Source organism: Trametes versicolor (genome assembly GCF_000271585.1).
Source record: "Trametes versicolor FP-101664 SS1 unplaced genomic scaffold TRAVEscaffold_2, whole genome shotgun sequence".
Taxonomy (NCBI): Eukaryota; Fungi; Basidiomycota; class Agaricomycetes; order Polyporales; family Polyporaceae; genus Trametes; species Trametes versicolor.
The window spans coordinates 3,142,694-3,158,649 of NW_007360322.1; the positions used below are offsets into that span (position 1 = coordinate 3,142,694).

At 59.1% G+C, this 15,956-nt stretch overlaps 6 protein-coding genes across 6 annotated transcripts; 2 read left to right on the top strand and 4 right to left on the bottom strand.

Moving 5' to 3' along the window:
- Positions 1 to 526: 526 nt before the first annotated feature.
- On the top strand, positions 527 to 4,127 carry TRAVEDRAFT_62927 (uncharacterized protein; the record flags this gene model as incomplete). Its single annotated transcript, XM_008036137.1, has 1 exon — positions 527 to 4,127. One exon carries the CDS (start codon positions 527 to 529, stop codon positions 3,893 to 3,895), a length of 3,369 nt encoding a protein of 1,122 aa, XP_008034328.1. The 3' UTR covers positions 3,896 to 4,127.
- A 40-nt stretch (positions 4,128 to 4,167) lies between these two features.
- On the bottom strand, positions 4,168 to 5,607 carry TRAVEDRAFT_161675 (BAR-domain-containing protein). Its single transcript, XM_008036369.1, has 10 exons — positions 5,557 to 5,607; positions 5,470 to 5,503; positions 5,337 to 5,410; positions 5,223 to 5,284; positions 5,028 to 5,170; positions 4,869 to 4,964; positions 4,733 to 4,813; positions 4,492 to 4,673; positions 4,384 to 4,438; positions 4,168 to 4,330 (listed from the first exon to the last, which is right to left on the bottom strand). The coding sequence occupies exons 1-10, from the start codon at positions 5,568 to 5,570 to the stop codon at positions 4,277 to 4,279; spliced, it is 795 nt and encodes a 264-aa protein (XP_008034560.1). The 5' UTR covers positions 5,571 to 5,607; the 3' UTR covers positions 4,168 to 4,276.
- Positions 5,608 to 6,127: 520 nt separating this feature from the next.
- TRAVEDRAFT_161678 (uncharacterized protein) lies at positions 6,128 to 7,388 on the bottom strand. Its single transcript, XM_008036370.1, has 7 exons — positions 7,191 to 7,388; positions 7,037 to 7,082; positions 6,951 to 6,967; positions 6,809 to 6,884; positions 6,544 to 6,660; positions 6,352 to 6,476; positions 6,128 to 6,278 (listed from the first exon to the last, which is right to left on the bottom strand). Exons 1-7 carry the CDS (start codon positions 7,224 to 7,226, stop codon positions 6,207 to 6,209), a joined length of 489 nt encoding a protein of 162 aa, XP_008034561.1. The 5' UTR covers positions 7,227 to 7,388; the 3' UTR covers positions 6,128 to 6,206.
- Positions 7,389 to 7,909: 521 nt separating this feature from the next.
- TRAVEDRAFT_94428 (uncharacterized protein) lies at positions 7,910 to 8,155 on the bottom strand (the record flags this gene model as incomplete). Its single annotated transcript, XM_008036371.2, has 1 exon — positions 7,910 to 8,155. A coding segment is annotated over one exon (246 nt), but the record flags the coding sequence as incomplete, so codon positions are not given.
- A 1,235-nt stretch (positions 8,156 to 9,390) lies between these two features.
- TRAVEDRAFT_113493 (uncharacterized protein) lies at positions 9,391 to 12,527 on the top strand (the record flags this gene model as incomplete). The annotated part of the gene is made up of 11 exons (XM_008036372.1): positions 9,391 to 9,677; positions 9,740 to 9,772; positions 9,828 to 9,882; positions 9,979 to 10,632; positions 10,685 to 10,816; positions 10,877 to 11,096; positions 11,176 to 11,240; positions 11,366 to 11,592; positions 11,654 to 11,813; positions 11,870 to 11,981; positions 12,031 to 12,527. The coding sequence occupies 11 exons, from the start codon at positions 9,391 to 9,393 to the stop codon at positions 12,525 to 12,527; spliced, it is 2,442 nt and encodes an 813-aa protein (XP_008034563.1).
- A 1,392-nt stretch (positions 12,528 to 13,919) lies between these two features.
- TRAVEDRAFT_43697 (uncharacterized protein) lies at positions 13,920 to 15,679 on the bottom strand (the record flags this gene model as incomplete). Its single annotated transcript, XM_008035705.1, has 2 exons — positions 13,920 to 13,944; positions 14,007 to 15,679. The coding sequence occupies 2 exons, from the start codon at positions 15,677 to 15,679 to the stop codon at positions 13,920 to 13,922; spliced, it is 1,698 nt and encodes a 565-aa protein (XP_008033896.1).
- Positions 15,680 to 15,956: the final 277 nt, after the last annotated feature.

Consider the following 15,956-nt stretch of genomic DNA (forward strand, 5'->3'; position numbering starts at 1 on the left):
ACGCATCAACTAGCTGAACTATACGTCGTCTCTTCGAATAATTTGTGACCGCATTGACAGGCTAAGAGCTGCTCGCAAGGTCGACTCGTCGGGGGTCGCCGCTGGGGAACTCAATTGAGTGGCAGTGTCGAAAAATCGGAGAAGCCCGAAGACGGCTAGCATGGCGATCTTGGTCCAGATTCTCCGCGCGTGGCCCCTGTCTGCTCGTCTTGTCTTTCTCCTCGTCCTCCTCTTCCCAGTCTCGCCCCTCTCAAGCGCAAACCACCACTTTCGACGCCGTACGTTGCTGTGCGCGAACGCAACTTTAGCACTGACGTCGTGGCAGAAGAAGAAACGCGCCTGAGTCAAGCTTCCTGTCAGTGGCTCAATCTCGTAACGCAACAACATCATATTCCTCGAACTCTACCTTCGCACCAAGCTGCGGACAGCCCTTTCGCCGGATTCTACTCGCGGCTGCGCTGAGAATCAACCTATCTCCGCCTCATCTTGACGCGCATACATTGGGGTTTCTTGACGTCCAGCTGGCATGGCCGGAGCGCCTCCAAGCACCAGTCCCCTCTCCACCTTCCAATTCACCGCCATAGGAAAGCCCCCTACTCTACTCAACCGACTTTCGGCTCCGGACTCCGTTGCACAAGACGCGGTGCACTCCCCGTCGCCGTCCCCCGTGGCCTCTCCGAAAGCGCCCGCCTCAAACATTGTCCGGCCCACATCGCGCAAATCGCTTCTGGAGACCCTCGGAGGAATTGAACCGCGTGACATTGAGATTATGCGCGCAGACCAGGGCCTACCGAGGATAGAACCCGAGACGTCGCGTCCATCTCGTTCGTCTTCCAGTGGCACGTCGTCTCATCAAGCTCAAGCGCCCAACGGCAAAGTCTCTCCCGCTTCAAACGGACACGCGCGCCCGTCACCCAAGATGAATGGAACCCACTCCCCCTCCCCACAACTTTCGGCAGGAGAAGCCTCGCACGCGTCTCAAGCTCACACCGGGCCCGTGAATTCGAGTCGACCGGCTTTGAGTAGCCTACTCCCCGTCCCGAGCATCAGCTTCCCCGCCCTGAGTGCTATGTCCCCGAGGCTAGATCAGCCTTCGCTACAACAAGACGACGCGCTCGACGGCTTCCGGCACGCGCTTGAACGGCTGGGTGCCGAGAGTGCCGACTACAAGCTTAGGGCCGAAGAAACGCGTCTCGCTATGTCGCGGCAACAGGAACAGGCGGCCCGTTGGCACGCGCGGGCGGATGCGCTCATCGAGCCGCTCTCCGCGCTCTTGGCCCAATGTGAACGTAGACTCGCGAGCGCGAACAATGTCGTTGCCGAAGTCGGACGCTTGCGGGAGGTCGTACGACACCATGAGGAAGACATGGCTGAAAAAGCACGTGCGATCGCAAATCTCGAGGCCCGCAATACCGAGCTCGCTCGAGCCCTGGAGGAGCAGAAATCACGCGCAGTGGACAGACAACGCGTTACGGACGCATGCGCGGCGGAACTCCGTCAAACTGCCGAGAGGGCTGTTGCGGAGAAGACGGACCTGGAGGTCAAGCTCCGGGAGGCGATCGCTCGTGTGGACGCCGCGGAGCGACAAGAGCTCAGCTCGTCTGCAGAGCGTGAACGTAGGCTTGTGGCGCAGCTTGCGGAACAAACGCGGGTCGCCGCACAGGAAAAACGAGTGCTCCTTCAGCAGCTTGAGGAACAGACACGCCTTGTGGAGCTGGAAAAGCAGAAGCGCGTGGATGGTCTGGAGGCAGAGAAGCGTAGACTGGACAGCCAGCTCCAAGCTGAGCGGGAAGAACAGAGCCGTGTTCAGCAGCGCATGCAGGGGCAACAGACGCAGAGCAACCATGGGGGCTCGTCGCTAGACGAGTCCCGAGCCTTGGCTACGTCCCAAACCCCTGGTCAGGCCCCACCTTCTGAACCAACTGTCGCGCCCGCTGTCATCCAGAAGTCCATCGCGCAGGCCAATATGACCGCACCGCCGATGACTCCATTGCCATTGTCTAGGAACGATCCTATCGTCCCCTCCCAGCCGCCGACCGCTACTCCTGCCACGCGGAAACGTAAACCACCATCACCCTTGCAGAAAATCGAGCCTGTCACGAGTCCCCACGCTGACCGGCATATCCCGCCCCACATATTTCCGACCATTAAACCGGAGCTCGCGACTCCTAGCTTGAAGACGAACCAGTCACAGCCTGCCCATGCTTCCCCGCAAACACCAGCCCCCGCGCAGACTCCGACCGCTAAGAAGGTCAAGCCCGAGCCAACCACGATAGGGCGTAAGCCTGCCTCTCAATTCTCTTCCAATTCACCGCCTGGTGGCTCAAGTGTCAAGCCAGAAGCATCCACGCCCTTCATCGATCGATTGACCCAGGCGTTCAGACCGGATGACTCGAGCAACGGCCGTTCTTTGCGGAGGGAACAGTCGCTGGATTACGTAGCTCGACCATCTAGCTCGAACAACGCGGTACCTGGTGCTCAATTGGCGAACGGAGCCCCGTCTTCCATCGGACATCCCACGACTCTGTCAAACTCTGTACCGCTGCAGCAACCCCTTCCACCTCGTCCCCCCACAGCTGCCCAACTTACTGCGAAGTTGAATGCCGTCAACAACCCTCCCCCCGTGGTGCCCGCTGTGCTGGCGTCGGCGCAATCGTCGTCGTCACAGCCAGACCTCCCCGACTTGGCGTATCCGTCGCGTGACCAGACTCCCGCCTTGATGATCTCCTCGCTGCCGTCCGACGACACCGCAATGGGCGTAGGTATCGTCCACCCGGATGACAGAGGCGTTGGCCCGTCGGCGGGGCAGCGGTCACGAGGGACCACTCCCCCGCGGACTCAGGGCGCTCCTGCTCGAGGGCGGGGGCGCGGACGGGGACGGGGTATGAATGCACCCGCCCACCAGGTTGTGCAGACACCGGCGCAATCGGGGCGGCCAGGAGACCACTGGTCTCCTACACCCGATCGCCCCCCTTTGAACCGTAACAGGTACTCTCCTCCCATGAGGAACAAGCGGGGACGTGAGGACGATGAGTCGCCAGAGAGATCACGCCGCCCGCGACTTTCTGGCTCGCCACCCCGCAATGTCTACCCTCCTCGTCGGCCATCCGGTCAGTACGAGCGCAGTCGGTCCCCGTATAGTAGGAGTAAGAGTCGGACACGGAGCCCGAGCTCGAGGCCTTACTCGTCTTCCCCTCCCCTACGCGATAGGAGCTTGAGTCCTCGCCGCGCTGCCTACTCTCCCCCCTCGCCCCGCCGCTATCCGCGCAGCCCCTCTCCCCCGCCGCCATCGACGTACGACCCCACGCGCGGCCGCGCCCCGCCGGCCACCGGGTATGCGCCTCAGCCTCAGCCTCCCGTTGCACATCCGGAATCTGAAGCTCGTCTCCCCCAGATGGTACCCGCCGCCGCGCTCGCCCCCACGGTCGTGGCGAACGGAGGCGTACCCACAATACCCACAGTACACGACATACCGACCGCTGCCCCCCGCGCCAAGCAACGCGTGGCGGCCCCGGCCACCAATGCCGCCCCTGCGCGTGCCGCTCGAGGAGCGCCTCAGGGACGCGCCGCGCCCGGTCCTGCGCCGGAGAGCTTGGGAAAGATCTCCCTACTAGAACGCATGCAGGCGGGGCAGGCCCCGGAGGACGGCGAGCAGGACAAGAGCACCCCGGTGAAAGGCAAGCGTCTTGCGTCAAGGGGTCGTGGGGGTACAACTCCCAGAGGAACGTCTGCTCCCCGAGGAGGGGCTACTCCCAGGGGTAACCCTACTCTCAGAGGGTTGTCCTTGCGCGGTCAACGTGGTGCTCACCCCGTCCGGGGTGCCGGACCTGCGCGAGGCGGGGCATCTCGTTCACTTGCGGACCGAATCAGTTCGGCTAACGCGGATGGGCTCTAACGGTTCTCCTAGTCGATCTGGGTTTCTCTTTGGTGTGGATATCGTATTACCCGGTCTCTCCTGCATGTCACAAGCCTTTCCTGTTTCCTTCTCCCAGATGTTGTAAACAAAATGTGTCCAGTTCGCCTTCAGCCTCGGTTCCTTTCCATTCGCGCCCATTGTCACGCCATAATCCAGCAATTCCAGTATACAAACCTGTATAGTGTCGAGTCATGTCTTTCCACGTTCTAATGATTACACGAGCGCACGTATACAATTGTAGGGCATCCATCGGTCGGGTCGTAGGTTCGGTTGAGAGGGGTTGCAGGCCGGAGTACAGGGTAAGTGTGCGGGGGGTAGTGGTACATCTCGGGGGTCGTACATAGTCAGACAACAACACGTTCAACTGGCACCGCAAATGGTCAACTCCCTCATCTCCTGCAGCACGCTCTCCACCTGCACCAAACATAAGTCCCTAATTTCGTTATCAATACGAGCAAACGACGCACCTGCGCATCCAGCTGTCCACCAGCGTAGTCATCCCGAACATTGTCCGCAAAGTATCTGGAAACTCCGCATTAATACTGCGGAATGGAGTAGGCGAGGGTATATCGAACCTTTGTACGCCCCCGAGCTTCTCATAACCTTCTTCGGCGAACTTGCACTGCATCCGGATCATGGCCTCGAAGCTGGGGTCGAAATACGGGATGCGCAGGTCAAGCAGTTGTGGGAGCTCCGCGATCAGCTGCTCGTTCAACAAGTCGAACACCTCCTTCGCCTCATCGTGCTCGGCCTGGGCCTGTGCAGAGCGTCCTAGTTAAGTTGCGACCCTAGAACGAGGACAAACGGCAGGCGTACCCGTGGGAGCTTTGTGGGATCGTCGCTCGGCTTCGCGATGAGCTTGTTCAGCTTGCTGCGCGCGGAGTCGTAGTCGAGGAGCTAGGGCCGCGCGTGAGCAACATGTCGCGCCGCGAGGCAGGGCGCAGGGACACACCTTGTGGTTGCGCTTGTTTATCTGCTCGTTCACCACGGGGAATATCGCGTTCATCTTGCCCAGCGGTTCCATGACGGTCGTGCGGTAGGGCGCTTCCTGGTGGCAGGGACAGGCTCGAGTTCAGCGAGGCACAGCAGCGCAGCAGTAGAGGGGACTTACCAGCTCGCGCGCAACCCCAGTATCAAGGTCGTCGACGGCTCGTTTGTACGCGTGTGCCGCCATGGCGGACTCCGATGCTTTGTCCGCAGCGCTGTAGAAGACGTCGATGGTGTCGGCTAGGCGGCCTTGTGTTGCGGTCATGGCTGGGCGGACATCAGGGGGACTGTAAGCGGAGAGGTATTCCGAATGCCGCACCTTTCATGGCATCTGCGTAGCCCTTGGCTGCCTTCTGCAGCGTCTGGCACTCCTTCTCGAAGCTGTAGGGGTCATTCAAGACGGCTTCACGGTGAGAGGGCACGGCGCACGTACGTCTTGTATTTGACCTCCTCATCTGCGAACTCCCTGTCTACCGTGCGCTCGATCTGGCCGGTCTTCTGTAGTAGCTGTTACGGCGGCGGTTCAGGATGGCGCACTCAAGCGGTCAAGACCGAGATGGCATTACTGAAGTTCCTGCGCGGGAGATACCCTTCTTGAATCTGAGGTTGCCGCTTGTCAGATACTGAGAAACGCAATGGTACGGGTTACTCACCCTGTCCAACTCATGGTGACGTGCGCGAGTGAGAGTGAGGTAGGAGGCAGGCAGGAGAGATGGCGGTGCGGAGTTCTTGGACCTGAGATCACAGTTATGGGCGCTTGACCGACGCGCTAAGCCCGCATATCCGGATATGGTAAATGCGATCGTACTACCGAAGTTCCTAGAACGCCTCCACTTCCGCCCCAAGCCCCCCTACCCCACACCCTGACTGGCCACTAGTGAACTGGCATTCCGACTGGTTCAAGTAGAAGCTAAAGGTTAATCCTTTGAAAATAAAGCTTCGATGGCGTCGGAACATATGTACGCGACCGTATGTTGTCTCAAGTTGGAGGAGCGTACTCAGAACGGTTCAACGGAGACTTCTAGCTGGGCTCGGCCACGTAGTCAAAAAAAATGCAGTGGAGCGATTCTTCTACCACATTGCAGCAAACATCGTTGGTCTTACGGGCCCGGTTTCAAGTTTGAATGTTGACATTGTGCATCGAGTAACTCGCAGGTAAACCATTGGACATCAGCCGTTAACCGCCGCGCATTTCTTATCGTGAGCCAAATAACGTATGATCATCAATTTCTACGCAGGCGCGCGGTTCTCCTCAAGATATCTCATAGTATATAACCGATCGGAATTTGTAATCGTGCACCCCTCATATGGGTATCCTGTCCATCTCCTCCAACGTCCAGTATTTCTTCATGTTCTCGCCGCCGAGGTCCTTGACCTATTTACGCCGTACCAGTCAGCATGGTCCGACGTGCCTAGATGTGGATGTTCCCAGAACGGAGATATCTTACCTCCTCGTCCAGGTGGCTGAATAGGACCTCGCGCCAGCTGTCAAGAGATGCACGCATCTCCTCCGGGTTGTATGTCGACGGCTCGTCGAGCCACTTCCGCACCAACCGCGTCATGTCATCGATACCTACACGGAAGAATTGAAGCGGGTCAGAACCGACATCCACGGAGTGAGTAGAGGGCCGAGGGCTTACCGTGGTGGATCGCCTCGTGCGACTTCAGGTGCAGCTCGTCGTCCGCGAAGTGCTGCATGCGCTTTCCCAGTATCGGGAAAATGTAGCGCTCCTCGATCGTATGGTGCACAGTCAGGCCTGCCGCCGGACCGTCCGTTAGCAGCAGTTCAATTTCGCTTTCCCCTTTGACATCCCCGTGCCGAGCGCCGCTGCCTGAGCGGTGCGCGCACGAAGACGAAGACACAGATGGGGGAGGCCGCTGGCAGGGAAGGGAAGCTGGACGTGCCTTTTGCCAATTGCGCCGCCATCCTGAGGTATGCGGGCAGCGACATGCCCTGTTTCGCGAACGAGCCGTCCGCCAGCTGTGGCGCATGGCGTTAGAGTACTGTTCACGGGGGTTTCGTGGGCCCACGCGGGCTAGAGCTCACCCGATAGACGGCGTCATCTGGGCAGGTCGAGAGATATGATTAGCGAAATGTGCGCCTGAGGGACACCTCGTCGCGCTGAAACGCACATTCGTGTTTGAAGTGGTCGTGAAAATAGGTCATCGACTCCGCTAGCTGGAAACACCGAGCGTTAGCATCATGCAACTACTGTTCTCCTCGCGTGCGCCCATAACGGGTGCGACGAGATTGCGACACCGGTGATAGCGACGGCCGATCACTCACGCGGTTCCATCTCGCCTCCTCTCTTGAGCTGGACATTGTTGCTACAAATCGGCTGCGCCGGTGCTGAAGGGTAGAACTGGCGGCGGAAGATGGCGCGATGTGGGGAGGCAGGTATGTTGGGAAAGAAGCGCGGACCCCGCGGAGGCTATAAACTGGCGGAAAGGGCCGACGAAAAAGATAGCGCAGCGGCGCTGCGAGCTGGGAGCGAATTTTGATAGGACCTTGTGCCACCGTGCTTCACGCCCGTTTTCAAAACAGACCAGCAAATTTGCGGGCGGGTGCGCTGTGCGTGTGGCGGGCGTGCAGTCGCGACGGTACTTGGCACTTGCGGGATGCCGCGAAAGGTGGAAAAGCATTGCCACAAGCAGCCGGAACCTGACAAAGATAGGCGCGCGGCTGACGCGCGTGGATAAACCGATTCACGCAACCACTCGCGCGCCCCTAGTTGTGTGGATGTAGGTATGTGCCTGTCGGTCTACGACAAATATGTACAAATCCCGACACGAGTGTCGCATCTCGACTGTGCAGTCACCCCGGCAATCGGGAAATAAGTGTGCTGGAAATTCAACACGACTGCTGCCCGACTATCAGATAAGTATGCTGACAACAAGAGCTCGTTCCAAAGGAAACTACAGCACCCATCATGTTCGACGAAAGCGTAATGTCGTGTTGCACCCATGACGAGGTAGTAATTCCAGATTTCGGATAACAGGGCCGAACTAAAAATCCGACACCCGGCCCTTGAAGCTCCAGTCCCCGTCGCCCTCGCCCCACCGACCAACAGGCTCGCGCTTGGGGCCACCCTGCTCGCCGGTAGCGGGGTTGACCTCGCCCTCGAACTCCGGCACGATCGGGGCACGGGCGTCGGGGTGCAGTGCCATATCTGCTTCCTTCTGTGAGGGGTCGATCCTTTGCGGGGTAGATAGGGGCGCTTGCGCACTCCGTACCAGCTCCTCAAACTCGCGTTGCTGATCCCGCGGGAGCGGAGGCGGGCCGGGACGCACGAGGGGGTGTCCTGAGGACATCAACCTCCTGGACACCGTTGAGGCCGCCCTGGAAGCGGAGGCCCGGGTGGAGGCGTGAAAGGTCGTAGGAACGACGAGACGGAACATCTTGGTGGACCGAGCGGGGCGTTGATGTTACACGAGGATGAGCGTCACTGGTTGAAAGATAGGCTGATTAGCTCTCACCAAAAGATCTGGAAACGGGTGTGCTACGGCATAGTGAGCATAACAGTCTTCCTAGCGACAAGTAGCGGCGCGTATGACGTACAATATTGTTCTTGAGCTGTCTGTGCAAGAGGGTTTACCAACGACTGCAATGCAGGCCTGTAGGCTATATGTCGCCGCAAGCCAAGGTCGTGGTGTTGGATGACCAAGATGAAGTGAGTGGGCGCCGGGGCAACCCAAGGCCACGCGGGTTTAGGCGCGCGGTGAGCCGAGGCTAGTGTGCGCTCCGGATGCGGAAGGAATGTTTTGGGCAGGCGCCTGCGTCTCTTTTGAGTTCTCCCGGCTCACAGGGCCCTGTGGCCCGGACGACCGCGACACCGACCGCCATGCCGCCGGCACGGCAATTAGCACATTAAATATCACAAATATCAAGGCTCCTCGAGACTGCTGTCAGTGTCACTGCGTGGTGGATGGGGTGCATGCGCATTGATCATGCGCGTCGTTTGGTTACGAGAACGAGGAGACGCGCGGTGAACCTAGATGCAAGGTTGTGGATTGTGTAAGTGATCCTCGAGGGCTTTTCGGTTCGGCTGGCAGCACCCTCGTCGAGAGCTGCATCGTCCGGCGTACCTCGCCAGCAGGCCGCTGTCCACAAGATCGTGCATGGTGGCCACATTTATATGCCGCGCCTGGTGCGGGGTAAGCGTCTGCGAAACATCGGAGATACTGGGATGCAGCGCACGGCGCAGGACAACGGCGCATAGAGTCGGACCCTCGCGAATAAAGGCTGTTTTTATGCGGAGTTCCATCGCATTTCCGGCGTTGTGTGCGTGAGAAAGGAGGGGAAGGGGCTGAATTACGAAAGAGTCACAGGAGCGAGGGTTGGGAAACTGATCGCGCCTCCAGCGCCCTGGCTGTCCTCCGCGAATAAGAAGTCCGCACTATGCTACTCTCTCTGCTCCTCCATCCTCTCCTCGCCAGTCCGCCCTCCTGCTCGGTCTAGCCTGCTCTCGCCACGGCCTGCGCGCACCATGCACCCTGGCGGTCTCCACGGGTGGGCGCCCGGACAGCCCACCGCCGTCATCGACCTCGGAGAAGAGTTTGCGCCTGATCCGTCTAATGCTTCGTCGGCCGCCCTGCAGTTCTCGGCTGCCTACTACTCTATCGACTCGTCTGCTGAACGGAACGGCTCCAAGAAACGCAAGGTCGAGCGTGCCTGTGACTTCTGCCGCAGGAGAAAGGCCCGCTGCGATGGGCCCCGAATGCCGGACAACGTCTGCAGCAATTGCGTCACGAACGCGAGGACATGCACCTATTTGTACGTCCTCGCATTACTCTCCTCTACTTGCCTACTCAAGCCGAACATGCTGCCCCGTTCAGAGAGGGCTCGAAGCCACGAGGTCCTCCAAAGGCGTAAGTGCCGCCTCAATTCCCCCGCACCCACTCCAGAGCTCACCTCGCTCTGTAGCTATGTCGTGGGACTCGAGGACCGCGTCGAGAAAATGGAAGCGCTCCTCAAGAGGGTAAGCGTTTCATAGTCAATCAGTCTCCGCCATTACATTGCACCCTGGCTCTATTTCGTGGCGCATACAGTAGGGCACAGCTGACGGCCCCTTTAGCTACGTCCTGAGGCCGACTTTACAGCGGAGCTAGGCCCTGCCGTCGTCCGTGACTCCTGGAAGACCGATCCAGCACCTCCCCTATCCTCGTCTGACAAGGCAAGATCCGACTCGCCACAAGCTTTGGAAGGTTCGTCCCATGCCAGTATAACACAGTCCTCGGTATCTCTTACGGCTCCGCTCCCAAATCGCGCCGCGTGGCCGACTACTTCCGCCGTCACAGGACGAACCGACTCTACGTTCCGTCCCACAGTGGGCAGGAAAGCCTCTAAAGTCGTCAAGACGCGACAACCCTCAGGGCAGGAACACTCCTCCAACTCGGATCAGGACCCATCTTCCTCATCTCTGTCTGGCTCTTCTGATACCGACGAAGCTGGGGAGCTCAGCATTGTACGTGGCCTTAAACGGCTGACGCTTCGTGGGCTCGAGCCCACGGAGGCGACCCCAGATAGATACGGGAACGACAACCAGTGGCGGTTTCATGGGAAGAGCAGTTCATTTAAGCTAATCTCGGCCGCGCGAGATCTGAAACAGCAACGCATTGTCGAGAACGTTAGTACGTCTAGCGACGGTCGACAGTCGTATTCCCCGGCTAGCGTTCAGCTGCCCCCTGTACCTAGCACTATACGGCCAGAGTTCTGGACCGTGCCACCGGTGCGTCTCCTCTGCTTCTAACCGTGCACTGTGTCTCAGTCCCTCGTGTTAGTGGGAGAAAGCGTATGAACATGCGGACGACCCCACGGTTCTCCCAGACTTCCTACTGCCCGCATTTCCTCCCCCAGACCTGTCTGAGACGCTTATCCGCGACTATTTTCAGTACAACAACACTACGTTTCCGGTACGCGTTTGGGCGGCCATCGTCCCGCCGCAGCCTGCTGACCTACCCGCGGTCTTCTAGTTACTTCATCGGCCGACGTTCGAGCGTCAGTGGCGTGATAAACTGCACACACGCAACGTCTGGTTTGCGTGTGTCTGTATGGCCATCTTCGGCGTCGCCAGCCGGTGGAGCTCAGATCCAAGAGTGCTCCCGGACGAAGTCGCGGACAAGGCTCCCGCAGCTGGCGAAGACAACGGGATCTGGACACTCGCCGGATGGAAGTACATCGCGATCGGGACGAGTGCGTCACACGCGTTTCGCATCTCTACCCTCGCGAGTTCGCTGACATACAGCGGTGTCGCCGCCGCCCACCCCGTCAGAACTACACGAAGAGCGTCGGAGCGTGCTGCTACCGCCGGAGCTGTTCGAGATCCAGAGTTTTGCCGTACGTCCTTGCGCGCGCACCATCTTCCCATCGCGATGTGCCCTGACGTGTCCCTAACCTAATGCGTGTGCGCGTTCACACACACCCACTACCCTGCCCGCGTTCCTGGATGACGCCGCACATAGCTCATCGGGCAGTACTTCCGCGGGACCGTCGCCCAGCAGGGCTCGTGGTTCTACCTGAGCGTCGGCGTGCTCAAAGCGCAGGATGTCGGCGCGCACCGGCGCAAGATTTACGGGCGTGTTCCAACAGTCGAGGAGGAGCTCTGGAAGCGCGCATACTGGCACCTCGTCGCGTTCGACCGCATCGGCAGCATGCTGATAGGCCGGGAATGCTGCACCCGCGAGGAAGAGTAAGCGTGCGCATCACGAACCGGTGCGCGCTCTACTGACCATATCATGATTATCAATCAGCCTCGACCTGGAGCTCCCGCTCGAGGTGGACGACGAGTATTGGGAACACGAGAACCCGGAGTTAGCGTTTCGGCAACCCGAAGGGAGGCCGTCGATTGTGACCGGGTTCATCCATTGGATCAAGCTCAGTCATATCGTCGCGTTTACATTGAAAACCTTGGTAAATTGTTTTCATGTGCAAGCGTGTACGACATCGTTGCTCATCCAATTTTACAGTATAGCGCCAATAAGCCGGATGCTCAGCTAGGGGTCGCATCATCAAGCGAGCAGGTGGTAGAGCAGCTCAATGAAGCGCTGTCCAAATGGCTGGCGGAGCTCCCGCCTCATCGTGAGCTGCCTACAAACTTATTCTCTTTTCCGTTCTGACCATAGCGCAGTGCGATGGCGTCCAGACATGGAGGACCGCGCATTCGCCAGCCAAGCCGCAACGCTATACACCACCTACCAGCTCGTGCAGATTCTCATCTACCGTCCCTTCATCCGCATCCCTCGCATCCCGCGCGGCCCGCACCCAGCCCGGTCGCCGTTGTCGCGGCGGCAAGCATTCTCGCAGAAAGCGCTCGCGATATGCTTGAGCTCTGCCCGCGCGGGCGCTTACATTCTCGACGTGCAAATCCAGCGTGGCATGTCGAATCTCACCAACGTGGTTCATGTGTCGTTTGTATGCGCGGGCGTGCTCCTCACCCACCTCTGGGACCTCATCCGGCAATATGGCGTACAACGGCGCGTGTCCGGCGCGGACACGCGCCTGCAGATGTCGCAGGAGATCTCGTCCGTCTTGGGCGAGATTGGCGACTTGATTGCACGTCTGGAGGAGGTCAGCCCCAAGTATGAGCTTGCGCGCGAGATGATGTACGTTCAGAGCAGTCAATAGTCTGGGATGTTGCGTGCTGACGACCCGTTGTGCAGAGACGAACTGAAGGACGCGCTTCCGGACACCCCGACTGACGACGGTCCCCCGCATGCTGCCCACCCCTCTGACCCAGAAGCGTACCTCCCTGCGTACCAACCCATCCCCATTTCTCGTTCGCATCACGACACCTCCCCCGGATATGCGCCGCAGATCTCCCCGTTGACTCCACCCGAGCACTATGTGATGCAGGAGCCGCCGCCGCTCGCGCAGCCCGTGCCCCACGCGCCCATACCCCGCTTCACAGAGGCACACAACATGCCCATGCAGATGTCCTTCGACGGCGGGCTCCCGCAGCTGTGGGATATGGATGGCGCGCCGGCGTCGCCGCCGCCGCTCCCCAATTTCAACATGTACATGCAGCCTGCGCCCCCGCAGCAACAGTTTGCCCCGAACCCCGTGCACAAGCCGCCTGCCCAGATGGTATACTCCAGCCAGTCACATTCTCATCACCATTCCAATCCGAACCTATCACACCACTCGAACCCGAGCCCATCCTACGGCCACGTGCAGCACAGTGCGCAACATCCGCACGCGCAGCACCGAGGCAGCTACCACGAATCCCCACCGCCGCATATGTCACGTCAGTCCCACCCAGGTTATGCCGATCAGTACCAGCAAGTTCCACAGGGATATCGCCAGGAGGTCAATCGTCTTCCTGCGAACTACCACCCGTCGTATCTCAAGCAGGAAGAGGCGCCGCTCGACGACCACGAGTGTCTCCGCCTGCGGCTGCTGGAGGAGGCGCAGCACCAGCGACAAATGGCTGCTGCAGGGCGCAGCGTGCAGGGCCACCCCAGCCAGTATGGCGGACCGTCTAATCCCGGGAGGCACCCGTCGGAGCAGTGGGGGAACGGGGCCAATAGGTGCGTACACGTTCTTTCCCGTGCCTTATAGTATCGTGCTCATGCCGTGCCTCACGCAGATGGTCGTAGCTGTCAGTAGGACTAGTGTCGTCCCATGCGTGTCGCCCGTCTCGTCTCGTCTCGTCCATCTGTATCCATACTAGTTTCATGTCCGCGCGCCGTCTTTCCTCCGAGGACCCCTCTGGTGTCGCAGTCACGCCTATGCTTTCTTGTTGTCGATGTCGATTGTACGTGCCCTTGTAATGACCAGCGGACTCGCCTGTATACCTAGCCAGCATACCCTCCGAACGCAATGAACCCGTCTCGCCCGTGGAGCTAAGCCGCGATATGCCCAGGTAACTACAGACGGCTCGAGACAAGTATCCCAGTGCTACTCAGAACATATCAGGTATCACCATCCTCCGCGTTTTTCTCGAGGATAGCCTCAGGACGTCCCTCATATTCCGACTTCATACCGATATTGTGCACCTCTCCTTGGGTGCAGCTGCGGTTATCCCTGGGAGGCAACATTGTCGCTATATAAGTCAAAGACACGTCAGTACAAATATCAAAGGTAGGCGCGAAGACACCCACTTACCACCAACGCGACGGGAATTGCTCGAACATATCACTCTCGTACATCGCCCAATAGTCGTTCTTGATCCTCCACCTATCGTCCACGCGCAAAGGCCACAACGCCCCGGCGGTGCCCTCGAGTCGTACGGCCGCGACGTGCGCTCGAAAAGGCTGCAGCTCCTCCTCGCTAAGCTCGGGCGCGCAGACCACAAGCTCCTGCAGGGGGTATCCCGCTCGTACGCGTGCGGCAGTTACGCGGACGAGGGCGTCCAACTCGCCGATGGAGACAGCGACGGGAAACTCGATGGCTAGGGAAACGAGGTGGGGCGCTGGGATCGGTACCGCACATCCATCCATGCCCTCCGCCGCCCCCAATTGCAAGGCCTCCGCGACGGCCGCGAGCGCGGGCTCGCGCGCCCCTGCCTGCACCCACGGGAAGCGGATTACAAGCGTCGTGAGCGCAGGCAGACTGGCCACCATGGAGGCCAGCAATACAATATGGGCGCCGGAGAAGGCGAGCCGCGCGGTGGTGATGTTGCGGAGTGGGAGCGACTGCTGGAGGGCTTGGAGCCGGTGATTGGGCAACGGTTGTATACGTAGACGGGGGGCCATTGGTGGGTCCAGCATCATCCAGAGGCCGCATCGTTGCCCGTCGGCGATGATGTAGTGGCCACCCTTGTGGGTCCCGCTGCAGTCGACGTCGTGTTGCTTGTCCCGGTAATCCATGATGTCTAGAGATGTTACATGGAAGGTCGAAGTGAAACGGGATAGGCCCTCTAGGAGGCGGCGGTGGAACGCGACAGGATAGTAGAGTCCGTCGTGACCCATTAGTGTGAGGGGGACGGACAGACTAGGAAGGTGCAACTTGGTGCAAGAGGGTGCGTCGAGATAAGACAGCAACTTGAACGCGGAGTAAGGATCCAAAGTCAGCGATGTGGTGTGCAGGCGGCACAGTCGAACGGATTGAAGTAAATCTGGAGACAGTTGGTGGAAGTCAAACGTTCCCGTGCTCGCTATCCACAGAGTCTCTATCTGCGGCGCGTTGCGCAGAAATTCGATTAGGTGTTTCTCATCCAGATGAAGGTGGGGGAAGGAGAGCCGGACGTGCATAAGCTTTCCCAAATTATTCGCCGGGAAGAACGAGCGCGGAGCGTGCAGAGCTAGTGCGCGAACGTTGGCCATCCCGCCCGCGAATAGGACGGGCATTGAGGAATATGGGTGAAACCGGGTCCTATCAGATATGGCAATGACAAGGCATTCGAGGAGGGGAGCAGGGTGGGAAATGGCTTCAAGCAACTTCGAGGCCGAGAGATCATTGGTGCGGTTGTCTGTGTATACGAGGTAAAGCTGTTGCATGCGATGAGCGTAGTTTTGCAACAGCGCCGTGGCAGTGGCCATGCTTGAATTGTCACCTTCCAGGAGGGTGACAGACATCCGCAAGGGCATTGATCCGGAGCGTAGTAAGAACGGAGTGACGAGCTTAGAGTAGACGCAGTCGGGAGTGTCTGGAATCGCGGGGATGTGGCTCCATAGGCGTGCACAGCCAAAGGAGACCTGCCGCCAGTAGCGACACACGGAGACTAGCGAGGATAGCTCTTGCACCATTCCGGCGACTGGGCGGTGCAAGTCTTCAAAATCGAACGGGATACACAAAGCCACCTCCTCGAAGATTTGCATCAGCACCTCTGGTGGCATTTTGCTTATCGGGATCTCCGAAGTCCTGGTCATGCATAGGACAGGGTCAACGTCGCTGACCTGATAAATCGAGCCTTGTCAGGGTGTTAATATTCAGTATGAAGTGACGAAAGGCGTACAGTCCCGATCCTGACAATCATGATCAGCTCAGGTCGCTACAAGCGGAGAAATGCCTGTACTGACCGCATACGATCTATGTTCTCACCTAGTGATAAGGTACACACATCCAACGAAGGGGTTTCTCGGATATTCTCTGACATCTGCATAGGAAGTAGAT